The sequence below is a fragment of the Lytechinus variegatus genome, chromosome 6 (assembly GCF_018143015.1).
Source record: "Lytechinus variegatus isolate NC3 chromosome 6, Lvar_3.0, whole genome shotgun sequence".
Classification (NCBI taxonomy): Eukaryota; Metazoa; Echinodermata; class Echinoidea; order Temnopleuroida; family Toxopneustidae; genus Lytechinus; species Lytechinus variegatus.
The window spans coordinates 40,657,228-40,676,230 of NC_054745.1; the positions used below are offsets into that span (position 1 = coordinate 40,657,228).

General features: G+C 38.1%; 1 protein-coding gene across 3 annotated transcripts in view; it reads right to left on the minus strand.

Moving 5' to 3' along the window:
• Positions 1-5,745: 5,745 nt before the first annotated feature.
• The window catches only part of LOC121417488 (synaptojanin-1-like), a 44,075-nt gene continuing 30,817 nt past the window's right edge, over positions 5,746-19,003 (minus strand). Inside the window, exons 18-24 of one of the 3 annotated variants that reach the window (XM_041611210.1) lie at positions 18,327-18,542; positions 16,850-16,931; positions 15,716-15,884; positions 13,406-13,608; positions 12,622-12,777; positions 11,949-11,999; positions 7,261-7,348 (exon numbers count right to left, since the gene is read on the minus strand). In XM_041611210.1, coding sequence (XP_041467144.1) covers positions 11,952-11,999; positions 12,622-12,777; positions 13,406-13,608; positions 15,716-15,884; positions 16,850-16,931; positions 18,327-18,542 — 874 coding nt within the window. In that variant the 3' untranslated portion in view covers positions 7,261-7,348; positions 11,949-11,951. Of the gene's footprint in view, positions 7,349-11,948; positions 12,000-12,621; positions 12,778-13,405; positions 13,609-15,715; positions 15,885-16,849; positions 16,932-18,326; positions 18,543-19,003 lie in introns of all 3 variants that reach the window. The other 2 variants (XM_041611209.1, XM_041611207.1) reach the window with 2 other exon arrangements.

The window sequence follows — 19,003 nt, forward strand, 5'->3', positions numbered from 1 at the left end:
CCCCCCCCCCGGCCCACATCCCATGGACTGTTTGTGACCATATTCCTTTCTTCCTTGATCTCTCCCACTTTCTTTCTTCCCTTCTTAATTCTTTCTTTCCTTACATACCTTCTATTGTTTTTCTTTCTTTCTTTCTTCCATTCCTTCTTTTTTTTGTTTCTTTCTTTCTCTTTCTTTCTTTCTTTTTCCCATCTTAATTCTCCATTAGTAGTTTTTTTATCTCTCCCACTCCTCATAAATCTCAACTTTTTAGTGATTTTCTCCCCCCCCCCCCCCTCTCTCTCTTTCTCTCTCCCTCTCTATCAGACACTCTCAGTCTCCATCTCTCTTCCCTCTTCCACAAGCTCCTAGAAAATTATGAAAAAGAAAACAAACTTCTATATTTTCCACATATATATTTAAAGGGAAAGGCATGGTAACAATAATAATCAAAACATGATCATAAACATATACACTTTTAAATATTGTGAGGAAAGTCTAACAAGCATCATCATTCACATTTTTAAAATGAATTCACAAGGTATGATTTGATTGGTTTGTGCTATCAGTGACGCAACTGTTGTATGAAAAGCGGAAACATTTTGCTAATAAGAATTACATATGAAGGAACAAAAATACAACATTTATGTAGCTCTAATTAAATCTGATAAGCAATAATGGAAGTTATAAAATTTTGAAATTCGGTATGATATTCGGTGAAACCCGGAAGTTTGGAGTATGTTGTCATGAATTTGCAATAGATGGGTTGAAGTCATTTCCACCATTTCTGTTTTTTTTTAAAACATCAAATCAGAATTTTCAAAGTTTTGCATACTTGTCTCAGTTATGAACAAATAAGTTGCAGTGGAGGTCATCTTACACAGTAGATTATTGATTATTTTTGACCTCTTCTTTTAAGGACAAAAATTAATCAAAAATAATTTTATTAAAAAAAAAAATTAATGGGGTATGACATCATCACCTCGCTCTCTGCACATGTATTCATGAAGACATGAACATTTCAGTGAAATAATGCCTGCAAAACTTTGCATTGTAATAACTTTGTTATTTCTCATCTGCTTACACTGAAATTTTCAGTATTTTGTTTGTATGATTATATACTCTTCATCTTTCAAATCACATTCAATTACAGGCTGGAATAATGCGTTCAAGATTGTACAGCACCCTCTTTGAGGATAAATGGAAGACAGACGGGGTAATACTTAAGAGAATATGAACATGAATTTGAATATCAAGATCAATATTAAATAAATTCAATGATACGCCACATGGATCACATACATGACCGTAAACAGACATTTCTTTCCCAGGGAAAGAAGACGCTTGAAACTTTCCTGAAGAAACTTGAAAGCGGAGGGAAGTGACTGAGCTGGTCATGGGGGTGCTTCAGCATTTTTTAAAAGTGAAATTGAAGTATTCTGGTGAATTTTATGAAAATCTTCAGTTAAGATATTGTCAGATTAAGAATAAAAATCCTGGGAGCGATCACCCCCCCCCCCCCAGCTGCGTACGGCCATGACCACGAGTGTAGATCTAGATATGATAAATATTAACATGTTTACATTCGTGTACATGTGATATTACAACTACTCAACAACTCTAGCTCAAACAAATACGTAATGCAGATGAGGGGCCTGTTTCATAAAGAGTTACAATCATCATAACTTTGCAATTATGGCATCTGCTACCATGGTAACAGGGCTTAGCAGCCAATCACAGTCAAGGTTTCCATGGTAGTCACAATAATGGCAAAGTTACCATGAAGTAAGTCTTTAGGAAAAAGGGTCCAGATTAAATTCAAAGACAATTTTTGTAACATCCGTACAAACACACTATTAAAAAATTGAATCAATATGTTTTGTGACCTTGCCAATTTTGTGATAAATAACTATATTGATATGATGTAGTCAGTTAGCCTTTCACAGCATTTTCACAACATACATCTCTACAATAATTATGTATAGAGAGGTTAATATCAAGTTGCTATATAATAGCTTTACTATATATCAGTATTTCTAACTCGTTGATAGCTAAAAATATTATGCTACAACGACCTATAATGCACAATTCATAACACTGACAAATACTGCAATATCTAACCAGCAAAGTGAGCTAATAAAACTATTGCACATAAATCATGATGTGAACATAATGAGACAGATGCCAGAGTAGACCCAAACACTGTCAATAACTATACTGACAGTTATGAAATATCTAGGCTATCAAGTAACTTTGGTAAGGGATGGGACTTGTTGATCAAAGAGGTATAAACAATAAGAATAACATCAGCAGTATGTAGATTGAACATGTATACTACGATCACAAAGAAAGATATAATAAATACAATTATAATGAAATACCTATGTTAAATTTGTTTTATGACATCTACATCTATATACATCAGCTAAAACCCTCATCCCACAGAGAACAAGACCGCTGAAAGACCTTTGAAAGACCATGAATTCTGGTTGATCTTTCAGAGGTCTCTCAATGATCCTACAATGGTCTTTGAGGTCTTACACAAGTCCTGACCAATCTTTCAGCGGTCTTCGTGGTCTTCACGGGCTCCAAAACTTTTTGAAACGGTTCAAAACAGTCTTACAACGGTCTTATAGGAAAATGGTCTTTCAGTGGTCTTTCAGCAGTCTTTCAGCGGTCTTTCAATGATCTTTCGGCAGTCTCTCAAGATTTTTTTGCGGAGATCACTGTAAGACTTGTGAGAGATCGCTGCAAGATCATTCAAAGATCATTGAAAGACCAGGCAAAGTCCATGGAAAGAATTCTGAAAGATCACTTGTTGCATAAAAGATCTCTGAAGGACCATTGAAAGATAGGACTACTCTAAGACCAGTAAGACAAGAAATATTCACCAGTCTTTCAGAGTTCTTTGAGGGGTCATTCTGAGCCATTCCACAGAGATGACAAATTTCAGTGAACTTGAACATCGCTGTAAGACCTCACCAATTTTAAGTCTTTCAGTGGTCTTTCAATGGTCTCCGTTCTGTGGAATGGGGGCCACTGTTTAAGTATACACTGCCCATATAAAGTCAGGGGGTTACATAGTTTCCTACATGAATTAATTCTTGTATGCTGATTGGTTTAAATAGCATCATGTGACCAAACATATTCTCACAATTTTGCGATGATGTCGAAAATGAAACGCCCAACGAAGAAAATGTGCTATTCCATGACGTCAATGATGGAATAGTCGACTATTCCATCATTGACGTCACAGATCATGCAATTTCTCGGGCGCAACGGTCAGTGAGTTGACTCTACCGGGCAAGTCCCGTGAAGGGACGGCGCAGGCACAAATCCGCGTTCCGCTGAGCGCATGGTTTCAGAAAAAGAAGATCAGCCTGCGCAGCGCGTTATATATAATTATTTAAGTTCAGATTAGGAAAAGATGAAGTACGTGTACCAGAGTAGATAAACTATTGTTCTACCTTATTCAGTTATTAAATGTAGGATATAAAACAAATATACCAGGCATTTATTTCGAAAGTATAGAGGGAATTATTTATCCTCGGTTGTACTGGCCAAATTACTATTCAAAATAGTAATGCCAGTCCAACCTCGGATGAATAATTCCTGTTATACTTACTCAAAGCCTGGTATATTTGTATATCATGTGTATGGAAGGTCATTAACGCACAAGTCGGTCTAAGGATTTTGTGAAATTTCAACCCTACAACTGCTAGGGGAGATTAACATTTTCTGTGACGATTCCGCTGCGCAAAACTTTATCACTGGGGCGCTTGTTGACTCTTTTCTTTGAGGTCTTGCTCATCTTTTGAGATCAACTTTATGATGGCAGGGTATGTGGTTGCAAAATTACGCAACATTACGAAAGTGCATGTCAGACCAAAAATTGCTCAAACGCGTGATTTAATTTTGTGCACAAAGTCAATGTAACATGAGTTTTCTTATTTTGTTCGAAAATGTATAGATTATTTTCAGTAAAAATTTTTTACTTTCATCAGCTGAAATTAATCTTAGCATAAATATGCTTCAAAAAGTTTCTGCAATAAATTTGGCCTAATGAACGAAGAAAAACAAAAGGTAGAAAAACAAACAAATACATAAGAAATTCATAAAATAATAGAACACATACAAAATTCATTTTCAAACCAGGATTTTTGTTTCATTTGTAATTGTTAGCAATGGTATAAAAAATATTTACACAAAAATAGCATTCTAGCATTTTTTAGTGAATTAGAGCAAAAAGTATGAATTTTGCACGTATCTATCTTAGTAAAATCAAAGGGGAATAAAACCTTTGGAACAAGTGGGCTTGTGTGGAAATAGAAAAATCAAATAATGTGAACAGAAAGTTTGGAACAATCGGACAAGTAATGATAAAGTTATAAGCACTTGAATTTTGCGATCACTAATGCTATAGAGATCCTACCATTGGCAATGCAACAAAGATGTGTGATGTCACATGTGAACAACTTTCTATTTGATGGACTATGAAATATCCCCGAAATGTCTCTTTTTGCTCTGTCATATGGTGAAATAAACCATAATGTATTCTTTGAAAATCCATATTAGATGCCCCTCTGTAGGAAGAATACACGATCTACTGACAGATGTGATAAAAGGGGCAGATTACGTGAAATATATACAAAATGGGAGAGTTGTTCATAAGTGACACTACACATCTTTGTCACATTGCCAATGGGAGGATCTCCATAGCATTAGTGACCGCAATATTCAAATGCTCATAAATTTCTCATTATTTGTCAGATTTTTCTTAAACTTTGGTTGATATGTTTCTACTGTTCTGTTTTCACACAAACCCACTTGTTCCGAACGTTTCATCATGGAGCTATTAACAGTTAATAGCTCTATGGTTTCATTTTCCTCTTAACGATACAGCCTTGTAGATTACATCCCACACTATCATCAAGCAAATTTTTCATGGCGTTCACGCAATCAGCAGCCAAAATCTCGGTGGTGGAGGGGGGGAGTTCATCCAAACCTTCCTTGATTTTTTTTTACACCAAAAAAAGCCAAGCCTGGTAATGCAATTTTTTTTTTATCCTGAGGGATATAAACTGGAATACAATATTTAAGATCATTACTACAAAAACTACTACATGTATATTAGGATTGCCACTAAAGTTTCATGAAATTCAATTAATATTTGAATAAATATCTTAAGGAATGTTACATCTCATCAGCTTACTGGAAATATAAAAATGAGAATATTTTTCACAATTCTTATTTTGTTTTTCTGAAATAGGCATACTCGTAATGCCGATGTCAACATCTTTCTTGCCTCATAACATTCCACTGACAAAAACTACAAGAACTCTAATAATATAGCCTGGAGTAATTGCTGATGTGGTTTACGGTACACCATGTGGAGTGTTATAGAAACAGCGGCAAGAGACGGACAGTCAACCTGTCCGAAACGTCGAGTCTCTCTACTACTCATCATCTCTACTCGCCGACTCAAGCCAGCATCTCCTCATCAGCTCTACTACTCAAGCTGTTCTCACTCAACATTCCTTCTGGTTTACAGTCCTTTTCAGGACTATTTTCAAGAAAGAATACTCTACTCTCAAATCTCCACTTTCTCGCCTATCCAATTCTTCTCTTCTTCTATCCACTGTTTCTATAACACTCCACATGGTGTACCGTAAACCACATCAGCAATTGTACATGCCACCATGCAAACCTTCAAACAACATCTAACCTCAACTGTATGGAAATCCATCAATGTCATAATCGTTTTCTACGGGAAGTTTGCACAATGTCCTTTGTAAACACAAAAAAAGCACACAGAACTTTCAAGAAAACAATAGATGAGGAAATACAGAGATCATGTCTAGACAATATTTTGAACATGCATTGACGTTGCTCGCTTTCCATAGTCGTGGTTTATCAGACCAATCGCAACTCTTTGTAAGACGAGGCCAATATCTGACTTTGGAACTTTCTCTTCACTGATTTTAGTATATTGAATTCATCATGAAATATTGGATGCTGATAAAAAAATATGCATACAATTTCTTATATCATTGTACATAATATATTTGTTAAAATCAGGTTATCCTAATATACAATAAAATTTAGACATACTATGATATATAAGTTATGATAGAGGCTGTGAACATACATGTACATTTATTTAAATATATAATATTGCAATAATTTCTATATTCAACACTGGAATCACATAGACAACAGCTACAAAACAACATGTATTGATATATACTATATCCTATCTAATACTTGGCCTTGATGGTACCTGTGGTGGAACAATTGCACCAGGGGTAGGTCTTGGTCGGTTGCGAGGTACTGGTGGTGGTGCCATCGGAGGACCAGTGTCAACCTCCTGTGGCGATGGGAGATCAGGGGGACTGAAAGAAGGTGGAGCATTAGACTCTCCAAATCGCTCATTAATGAAATTGTCTGTGGAGTCTGTTTCGATCATCATGGCATCAAGATAGGAATTATCCTCCGGTTCAACTGGTCTCTGGGGAGGTCTCGCTGGGCGGGATCGTGGTACAGGCGGTGCAGTATTTTGAGGTGCTGTGCCATTGGTGTTCATGGAGTCCTGATCTAATGGGACTTCCGTGAAGGCACCATTGTTGGCAGATCGAGGAGGTGCCGATGGTCTTGGTGGTACGTAGGGCATTCTGTCAGGTACCGATTGAATGCCTGCCGGTGCCTCTACTTCCGTACCACTTGATCTTTGCGGTCGACTTGCAGGTACTGGCGGTGCTATTGACAACACAGCTGGTGTTCCTGATGAACCTTCTATCACAGGTGGTGCTGGTCTTGGTGGAGGCCTGCTTGCTGGTAAAGGGCCTCTGGTAGGTGGTACCTCAGCCTTTGGTCGATCAGATTGTGGTTCCTGATGGACAAAGGAATTAGAGTCTGGGATTATTGTACTCCTGGGTCTAGCCACCGGACGACGCGGTGCCACTGACGGTACCTTGTCACTGTTAGTTAACCTCACATTTCCATCCTGCAGAACTGCATTATCATTGTATTTATCAATTGTGGCACCACTTGTATTCCTTTTCAAGGAACCAGAAGATCGTGGTGCCACCACTGGTACCTGGGTGGTAGAGGGAGACGGGTTGGCAAGGGGTGTAGGTACACTACTATCACTACGATTTCTATCAAGGTTGTTCACACTACGGGTAGTTCTTTTCAAACTGGCAGAGGATCGTGGCGCCACTGTTGGTACCTTAGTGGCATCGGGTGGTGGGGTGGAAAGGGTTGGGGGTACATTGGTACCAATCTCCTGGAGAAGTCTGACAGCGTCATCATGGTTCTCTGCATGCATGGTGTGACTCACTTTGTAAGGATCACTGATAATGGAGGGATGCTGCACAACAGAGAACAACAAACATGCAAGTGACAGGTTATGGAAAGCTACATACACATGACATTCTAAGTTTATGGACTGCTATCACAAATCTGCCTCAGACTTTTCTTCATAGTGAGCATTAGTTACAAACCAAAAGTTATGGAAAGCTACATGTACAAGGACATGACAATCTTAGCTAATGGAGTGCAACCCCCAAACAAATAATATGGACCTGCTTTAATATTTTAGATAGTGGTAACTTTTCTTCAGATCAATCATTATTTAAAAAAAAACATAGGACATGGAAAGCTACACAGACAAATACCATAGATCTGGATAGAGTGCTGATTTTTCTGTTCTTAAGAACAATCATTAATTTATTATAACAAAATTTATTTATTTATTCATTTATTTATTTTATTTATTTATTCATGCATGTATGTAATTATTTATTTGTTTATTTATTCATTCATTCATCATTCATTCATTCATTCATTATTCATCATTCATTCATTAATTTATTTATTCATATTTTTTAAGATTTTTAAGATATTTTGTATGTATTTCCCCTCCCCCCAAAAATAAATAAATAAAATAAAATAAAAAATTCATGTACAAAGGGTCTACATGCAGACAACATGAATGAATTGAAAATGCTTAGTGTCAGGGGTCATACAAATTATGCAAATGGGAAGGGATAACAGGGTTGTTAAGACAAAAATCAGGTACAAGCATGCATAACTAGAACACAATGAGACAGCCGTCTACGTCTAGGGCACATCAGACCACATGCCATGCACTGATCTTTCTCATATCATCTATCCCGAATACACAGTAAAATCTGTATTCAGTATAGAAGCACTGACATCTTTTTCTGCATTTCAGTATTTTAGCACATACATGTACAGTTTCAGGAAATACTCATCAGAACACTTTCCTACTGGACTCCCAATAAGATATTGTATAATCATTTCTGAAACTGTATATTGGCGGAGCATGAATGAAAAAAATCTACAACCTAGATTTCGCAGGAATCAGTACGTAGGGGCCAAAGACAAGGCTGTCAGAATACCAACTTAGCCCCATTGATATCGTTGAAAATTTTACGCTAATTTCAATGAGCCTTTGGTTTCACCTGGCCATACCTGGGGACAGCATGAACCAACTCGTGTCTAACCAAGCAAAAAATATTTCTTTATTCTCAGGGTCGTATTTTCACAGCTTACTGCTTAAATCCAGAACATTGGATAAACCTTGAAATTGCAATAAATTGTGATTTGCAGGGCTTCTTTCTTATTTTCCAAGCTCTTTTGAGCATTCCAGGGGCTATATTGCCCCCAGCCCCCGTGTATTATTTTCCCTTTTGTCAAACTTGGTGTGTGGACGTTTTTGTTGTCATGCTCTACCAAATTATGGTCATGAAATTGCCGAATTGCGCAAAAAAAATTGATGATCTCACACTCCAAGGTAAAATAACTAAATTTAATGGGGAAAACTGTATGTGGGGGCATCAGACATCTTGGTCGGTTCTACGACATTTGCTCTGGCGACAATTGCTCTGATGGAAAAACTGCATATAAGCCAAACACAAAGCCCCAAACCCCCAAAACCATTTAACTGCTAAGCCTTGACCATAAAAAGACCAACCCTCAGTGACGTCAGCTAACTTCATGGAAGAAGTATGACTCACACTCCAGCCCCATTCACTTGCACAGAGCATCACCACACCCCTTATACCACAGAAAGTTTGATAGACAGTGACCTGTAGACCAATCAGATCAAGTTTAGATCATTCCCACCTTAAATAGTTACACCCCAAAACTAATGACAACTTCTTGATTATTAGAGAACACCAACGGTAGAATACTACACCCACTCTGATCCTAACTGACTGACTGCAAGACTTAGATGTCCATCGAGTATTATCTTAACTTCACTCCGAATCTCAATCTGATACTTCTAAATTGTTTTCTATTCATCGTCTCCTGATAAACTCTGAATCTTCATGTACTTCAAATTGTGAATTGTCAACTGCAACTAATGATTAAATACCTAGTGATTTGAACTGTATAACTTTCTGCAAAGTTTCCTTATTACGCTTCCCTTCAATAATTACCAAACCTAACACAACATTACCTCCAAAACTAATAACACTAATCTTTATCTTCACATTATTCTGAACCAAAAACTCTAATGCGGTCCGAAGTCTAACCCCATGCCCTCTGAGATACTAAAGACCGGAGCAATTGTTACAGGATCAAATGTTGTGTCACCGTCTTGGTCACATTGCCAATGGGAGGACCTCCATAGCATTTAACCCTATCTAGGCCGGGGGGGGCCTCGGAGGCCCCCCCCTCAACGAATCGCGCGATATTTTCGCCGTGCGAAATTTTTTGACCACGCCGCTCGCTGAGTTTTTACTTTCAAGTCTTGCGCAACTTTTGAGACCAATTTTGCGTCACCCGGGTATGTGGTTCCGAAATTACGTAACATTATGTAAGTGCATGTCAGACCGAAAATTGCTCAAAAACGTGATTTTGTGTACAAAGTCAATGCAAATTGTGTTTTCAACCAAAATTCATAAATGTATGATTATTTTTAGTTTTGCCAGTCTAAATGTATTCATTTTATGATTTTTATGATCACAGAAGAGTCCCCAACAAATTTCATTGAAAAAACAATGAAAAACAAAAGGTCAGAAAAACAATGAAATACATAAGAAATTCCAAAAAACAATATAATACATAAGAAAATGATTTGATATCACAATTTTTTTCATGTACTCTTGCTAAGGACACCACAAAGAGTTTCTATACCAAAAATTAGTACATTTGGAGCTTTATTTAGGGAGTTAGAGGAAAAAGTATGATTTCGCATACTAATTACGCATAAATTAGCATAATCACTTAATAGCAATTCGCATGAAATAAATTACTGTACAATCTTGTAGATTATGTCCCAGACAACCCACGTGCCAATTTTCGGCGCGATCGCGCGGTCGACGGCCGAGATCTTAGGGGGGGGCCTGGGAGGCCCCCCCCGGCCATAGGAACTCCCAAAATACCCCGGCCTAGATAGGGTTAAAATGATCTCAATATTCAAACCCTCATTCAATCTTCCTAAAAATTTCACTGATCCGTTTCTTTGATTTTTAAAATCTTTATAAAAGTTCCACTGGTTTCAAACGTTTCCTTCGCCTTTAAGTGAAATCTTTGGTCAAATTCAAAACTTTGTGACCCCCCCCCCGGGTCTCGTTATCCCAATGTCATCATGCATCAAGCTGTACTGACCACGCAGACACGTTGTTAGTGCTAACAATGCGCTATTAACAGAGGCTCAGTCACAACCGGTAATGTGGCAGCGATGCCTAACGTAACAATGCATTACTTGCACGATGAAATAAATATAAAAAAATGAATAAATAAACTTCACAATCGAAAAGATGTAACTGGGCTTACGGTAAACGCTCTGTCAGGCTAACAACATTTCTGTGCGGCTGGCACAGGTCATCATGCATGCAATGATGCTGAATCTAACGACTAATACCAGAAGAACAAACAAATCAACGTCTTATCATATTCTTTGGTCAAAGGCATTTGCAAACCACCCCCTCGCCTGCCCGCAGGTCTTGCAGAGCCGCCAATAAGTAGGATTTCATTTTATTTAGTAGAATTTTTAAGGGGAAAATGACAGTAAATATGTTTTTTTTTCTCCTAAAAATAGGAGTTTTTAATTTGTCAAATTGATGATTTCTGGTGTGTTTTTCAACATTTTAAAGAAAATAGGATTTTAGGCTTTAAAAAATCATAAAAGAATTAAATAGGATTTTATTTTCCACAATCAAAGTTTGGCAGCTCTTGGCCCTGTCTTACAAAGAGTTATAATTGATCCAATCAATCGAAACTCTCTGGAAATCCATCAGTGTCAAAAAAATTTCTGCAGGAAATTTCCAAAATGTCAAGAAATCAATGAATTTATGGATATACATTCATACCTTGACATTTTTGTTAACATACATTCATTATATATGTTTACTGGCTTTCCACAAAGATACTACAAGGGGAAGATTGGACACTTCGACGATTTTTTGAAACGCTCGATAAATGCTTGTGGGGAAGGGCGCCCAACAGCTTTAAGTAAACCTTTGCATATCGGCACGTGACTGTGTATAAAACATATGGGGAAAATGAGAGAGGGGAGTTTGGAGAGGGCTTAAGGGTGGTACATGGGAATAATTCCACATTTTATTACCAAGAATTTTTTGAAATATATTCATTTCAAATTTGAGGGGGGGAAAATTGAATGAAAAAAATTTAAGATGTAAAAATTGTCTATTCCTTCACCCCTTACCATTTCTCTCATATGTTTTGTACACGACCATCTCGCGATACGCAAAGGTCAAAAAAGGTCGTTACTTACTCAACGCTGTAGGGCGCTTTTCCCGAGCGTTTCATTACGCGGTCTATGTACTGTCCGATCTTCCCCTTGTAGTTTCTTTGCTTTCCATAGATACGATTGATTTGATCAATCACAACTCTTTGTATGACTGGACCACGAGTAGTCCCAGCCTCATCATGCATCAAGCGGGTTACCCTACATGCAATGATGCTGAACCTACTGACTAATACCAGAAGAAAAAATCCACTTCTTCATCAAATTCTGCGTTGAACTGCAAAGAAGGTACAACCAATCAAATACAAACTGAATGATTTATTATTCTTTTTGACTTCAAGGTATTGATCTCTTCATAGAGCTCTGTGAATTATACAATTGATAATAATAATAAGAAAGGATTTATAAAGCACACGTATCAACCCTGTTTAGGTGCTCAAGGCACTCCTGGAACCCTGTTTCAGTTGCATTGCAACTGTTGCAACTTTGCCTTTATGGCAACTACCATGGCAACTTCGATTTTGATTGGCTGCTGGGCCCTGTTGCCATGGTAATTGCCACAATGGCAAAGTTACAACAGTTGTAACTCTTTATCAAAAGGCCCCCTGCATTAACCCGGCTAAGCTCGTCTACCGACTCTTATTCTCACAGCTTCTTGAGGAATTACTTCCTGTCGAAACCCATTTACCTCACCTGGGTTGAGTGCAGCAGAATGTGGGTAAATTTCTTGCTGAAGGAAAACATGCCATGGTTGGGATTCGAACCCACATCCCTCAGATTGAAAGATGAGAGTCTTAAGCACTAGGCCATGATGCCTCCACCACCTTTGTGGATTTGGGCCTATTTTTTCAAATCGTGTTTTTATCAATATGGATATGGCCTATAAAGGATTTGCTTACCCTGACTAGAGGGGCATCGGTTTTCCTCTTGCTCTCCTCTACCGGTGGAGCCTGGGGTCTTGAGGGGGGCGCATTGGGTCTAGCAGGGCGTGTCGGGGGACCAGGTCTCGCGGGAGGTATGCGTTTCTGGGATGCAACTTTGGCTTCAGTCTCCGCCTGGGGGTTAAAAACACAAGAATGATTAAGAACTTAAAGTTGCAATCAGGTCTTGCTTGTATGTTCATGGTGAGAATATCACTCAATATGTTTCTATTTGGATTATCTAATGTATTGATGTAAAACAAGAAAATATATATATTTGTTTAGGGACTACTTTGCAAAAAAATTTCTGCCTAAATCTGCAAAATTTCCTTCACTCCCTTTCTTCATTCTGTGATATTGACAACATTGAACTCTTCATATTGTCACTCAAAACTCACTTATTTTAGCAGATATGTAGTAATTAGCTTCATTGAATGAGCCTGCGCTTATGAATGTTTTCAACAGAAATAAGGTGCAATATAAATATGGCAGGAGAGCACCAAAAACAGTCTAAATTTCGCACAGAAATATGCAGGCAAACTTCTCTCACAACTTCTGGACCCTAGTGAACAGTATATCCACCCAAGCGCTGTATAATCGCGTGCATGCATGAACTTAAGTACTATCACATGCAACAGATGTCAACCTTTTCCCAAGAGGCATTGCATATTTTGGCCTATCCGCTGCTACCGAAAGATGGCGCACCGTAATGTGAATCCACACTGAATTATCCGGTAGGTAACGACGTGATACAACGCCTTACCTGAACCTCTTCCACATTCCCTCCCCTTGGAGGGGGTCTGCCTGGCCTAGCAGGCCGGGGCGGTCTCTTGGGCCGATCTGGGCCCTCCTGGAGTTCTACCGTGGGCGAAGGGGTGCCCGATCTTGACCCACCCAAGGTTGGTAGGAGGGGGGCAGGGAGGTCCGGTTTGAGGGATCCAAATTCTTGACCGTTCTCGTCTTCGTCTGGTGGTGAGGAAATGTAGATAGAATGTTAATACCACAACCAGCAAATGTGAAAGTATTTAAGCAATATTATCAAATTATCAAAAAGCCTGAATGACCTTCGATGTATATGTTATTATCATTGCGATTTACAAACCATCGTCGTCTATATTTTCATAAGCATGGTCATTATTATCATCATCATCATCCCTATCAATATAACAAATCATCATCATCACCATCAACGTCATCATCATCATCTTAATCATCACCACTACCAATATAACAAATCATTGTCATCATTATCATCATCACCACTACCAATATAACAAATCATCATCATCATCACCACCACTATCAAATTACAAATCATCATCACCACCACTACCAATATAACAAATCATCATCATCACCACCACTATCAAATTACAAATCATCATCACCACCACTACCAATATAACAAATCATCATCATCACCACCACTATCAAATTACAAATCATCATCACCACCACTACCAATATAACAAATCATCATCATCACCACCACTATCAAATTACAAATCATCATCACCACCACTACCAATATAACAAATCATCATCATCATCACCACCACTATCAAATTACAAATTATCATCACCACCACTACCAATATAACAAATCATCATCACCACTACCAATATAACAAATCATCATCATCATCACCACCACTATCAAATTACAAATCATCATCACCACCACTACCAATATAACAAATCATCATCACCACTACCAATATAACAAATCATCATCATCATCACCACCACTATCAAATTACAAATCATCATCACCACCACTACCAATATAACAAATCATCATCACCACTACCAATATAACAAATCATCATCATCATCACCACCACTATCAAATTACAAATCATCATCACCACCACTACCAATATAACAAATCATCATCACCACTACCAATATAACAAATCATCAGCATCATCACCACCACTATCAAATTACAAATCATCATCATCATCGTCACCACTACTACCAAAATAACAAATCATCATCACCACCACTACCAAAAGAACTAATCATATCATCATCAAATTCTTTTCATCATCCTCACCACCATCAGTATCAATCAAAGTTGAAGCTCACTGATGCCACACCAAAAAGGCTCATCTAGTAGACTGCTGATACAGGATTGAAAAGTCTCTCCGTATGAGACTGCACATCAGCATATCAATCATCATCCTCCTCCTCAAACTTTTCCATCTTCCTCTTCATCATTTGGATCCCACTACCAATATAATAAGTCATCATCATCATTATCATCATCACCATTACCAATATAAAAAATCATTATCATCATCATCATCATCGTCATCACCATCATCACCATCAACATCATCACCACCATCATCATCATCATCAAATTCTTTCCATCATCACCACCATCATCATCACCATCACCATCATCATCAACATCATCACCACCATCATCATCATCATCAAATTCTTTCCATCATCACCACCATCATCATCACCATCACCATCATCATCAACATCATCACCACCATCATCATCATCATCAAATTCTTTCCATCATCACCACCATCATCATCACCATCACCATCATCATCAACATCATCACCACCATCATCATCATCATCAAATTCTTTCCATCATCACCACCATCATCATCACCATCACCATCATCATCAACATCATCACCACCATCATCATCATCATCAAATTCTTTCCATCATCACCACCATCATCATCACCATCACCATCATCATCAACATCATCACCACCATCATCATCATCATCATCAAATTCTTTCCATCATCACCACCATCATCATCAGCATCACCATCATCATCAACATCATCACCACCATCATCATCATCATCAAATTCTTTCCATCATCACCACCATCATCATCACCATCACCATCATCAACATCATCACCACCATCATCATCATCATCATCAAATTCTTTCCATCATCACCACCACCACCATCATCATCAAATTCTTTCCATCATCACCACCATCATCATCACCATCACCATCATCATCATCAGCATCAACACCCTTCTCTATTTCCATCTTCCTCGTAATTTTTATCCCATTACCTTCTAAGTCAAAGCTCATAGACGGCACGTCAAAGGACTCCCCGAGCAGACTGCTGGATACCGGGTTGAAAAGTCTCTCCGTGTTCGGACTACACATAGCTAGCTCCTTCTCCAGCAGCTCCAACCACCCCTCCATCTTCAGCTTCACATGGAGCACCTTATGTCCAATCTAAGGTCAAAGGTCGATAATAATATCAAAGTAACATTTCACTTTGTTCTGATATCTAAAAATTCTCATTCTGGTTTATGGCGTAAAAACACCATCACACAAATTTTAAAGTATCATAAAGTGCCAGACCACTGCACCTCAAGCTACGATCTAACGACTTCTTTGGAGCCTTGCACATTTTCCACACCATGTTTGTGAAAGAGCAAAATTGCCTCTCAATATCTGAAGAGAAAACTTGAACCCTCTAATAAGAAAGGGCCACCCCCCCCCCCCCTCCAGAAAGGATGAAAGGGTAAGTCCAACCTTGGTGATATATGATTTGCATAAAAAGGATTTAAAAAAAGTTATGGCTTTTGAAAAAACATTGATCACTACTATGTAATCTATGACTCATGGCAAGTATGTGTAATACAACATAAGGGGTCCTCCAGAATATTTTTTTCTTTCCCTTTTCTACCTCAGATGAGATGTTGTAAGGCTCTCAAATTATCAAGGCATCAGCAATTTCTGATGAGAATGGAAAAAACAAAATTTAAATAATACAGACAAGTGTTTTCATGGAATTGCATTCATTCTTATATTTGCACACTGAGTGCTACTTGAAAAGCTGTAGCATGCACACTCAGGGCTGTTTTTATGTTCATTTAATCTATTTTGTGGAGCGTTGTGGCCCGGTGGATTAGTCTCCGGACTCTGAAACAGAGGGTCGTGGGTTCGAATCCCAGCCATGGCGTAATTTCCTTCAGCAAGAAACTGATCCACAATGTGCTGCACTCAACCCAGGTGAGGTAAATGGGTACCTGGCAGGAATTCATTCCTTGAAACGCAGCGAGCGTAACAGCTGCACTGCTAAAGCCAGGGTAATTATGCTGCACATACTGTAGAGCGCTTAGAGACTCCTTACAACATAAGTATTAAGCGCTATATAAGCGAGTATAATTATTATTATTATTATTTTGACTCACGCTTTGATTGTTGAGGTTATCCCGAGCGGATAAAGCACTGAGTCCGTGGCGGAAGGTCACCAGCATGTCAGATCCAACAAACCTGTAAAGGAATATCATTTTTTCATATTTTGTCCAGATTAGATTACTGTTAACAGCCTATTAATATCCGTTCCCCAAGTGTATTTGAAGCGCCTACAAAGTTTACAAAACTGGGCAGCCCGTATTATCTTTAGGGTGGACCGACGTCATGATACTGGCCCTTTACTTAAATTGTCTTCATTGGCTCCCAGTAAAGAAGACAATTTTCTTTACATTACTTCTTTTTGTCTTCAGAGCCTTTAATAACCAGATGCCAAAATATATCAAAGATAGCCTTGCTTCCCATAGACCAACTCGCCCTAATCTCCGTTCATCTAAAGACCCATATTTGCTTGCCATACCCAAAACTCGTACAAAAACAGGTGATCGCACATTTAGTGTTACTGCTTCTAAAGAATGGAACAACATACCCACTTTCATTAAATCATCAAACTCTTCAGATCAATTCAAGAAACTTCTAAAAACATACCTCTTTTCCGATTAATTTCTTTTGAATGTATTTTCATTGTAATTATTATGTACCCTTGTTTTACACTCGTTTGTAAACGCTGTGATATAGTTAACTATGGAGAGCAAGCTAAATGCTAGTTGTTATTATTATTATTTTGTGATTAGTATCACAATTCTAGGAAAGCCTTATAACAAAAGAAGGTATGGTCAAAGCAAAAATAGCAGAGCTTCTTACTGTAGCACTGATTCAAGTCATAACTGAGATTTACTAAACTCTGAATAAATTTTACTTTCATAGCCTTGCAATCAACTCAAATTTCTGTCATAGTTTAGTCTCAATTTAAATCAAATTACTTTTTCAATTTCAATTGTCTAATATTTTTCATATTTTCATATTGTATTTGCATAGATATTTTTTCATTCTATTTTATTATATTTAGGGATGCCAGTTGGAATTGATCAGAGGCCATGAAAATCACCTAGAATACAATATTTTGTACACAAAAATGCTAAAACTATGGCCTGAAAATATATTGCCAGAGCCTGAATTCAGGCTTTTGCCTGAAAACTGGCGTCCCTGAATATTTAATTAATTCTTATTTACACTTGCCCTATAAAAATTATTTATTGTTTAAGTACATCACAAATCTTTACATGTACCTGTTTAAATTGTAATTGTTGCTTTTAACCATGTACATGTATGACTAGTGAACATTTTATTGTAAACATGCCTATTTCAGCCTTTTGGCTGTGTAACATGTATTGTTCTTATATTATTATTGCAGAATAAGGGAATTCAATAGAATAGAACTACAAGAAAATGCAAAGCCCTGCACTTTGAGAGCGATTTTCAAGAGGAAGTCATTCATGACATCCCAATGATCACAGTAAAAAAGTGTGCATTTTGCCATTAAATTGACATGCAATAAGTAGTAAGGACACTTACCTGACGAGTATAGAATCGCCTTCTGACGCCGTCAGCTCCAACGCCTCATCGATATCATCTTCAGCAAATGCTACCTGGTTGCCATGGTGGTCAGTGAGGGAGAGGATGACAGTGGCGTCGGGAGGGCCCTGCTGGCAGAAGACATCATGGAAGATTGATTCCCGGGTGTCCTCATCGACCAACTGGACTTCGACCTCGATGATGGCCACCACGGGTCTGTACACAGAAGTAGAAAACAAAGCTGCCAACCTCAATTGAGAAAAATCCTATTCATCATTTCTTTTTTCCTACTTTCAATCAGTGGTGTAGTGGTTCTGACTCTCACCTTGTAATCACAGGGTCATGTGTTAAAATCCCATCATGGCTTAGCATCTTTTAGCAAGGCATCAATCCACACTCTGCCACTCTCACCCAGGTGCTACTTGGGTACTGGTAGCAAACAACCGTCATTGTGGTTGGTGCAGTAAGTGTGCGCCTAACAGGCTGCTTGAAATGCTATGAATCCAGTGACTGGGTAATAACTATTCTGAAGTCGTAAATTGATATGGCGCTATATAAAAGCCAATTATTATTGTTATTACTAAAATCCTAGTTCCCTTTAAAATTTTGAAAAACATACCAAAAACTAGTATTCTTGCAGATTTGCACAAGAGTGTCCCTAAAGCGAGCACATACAT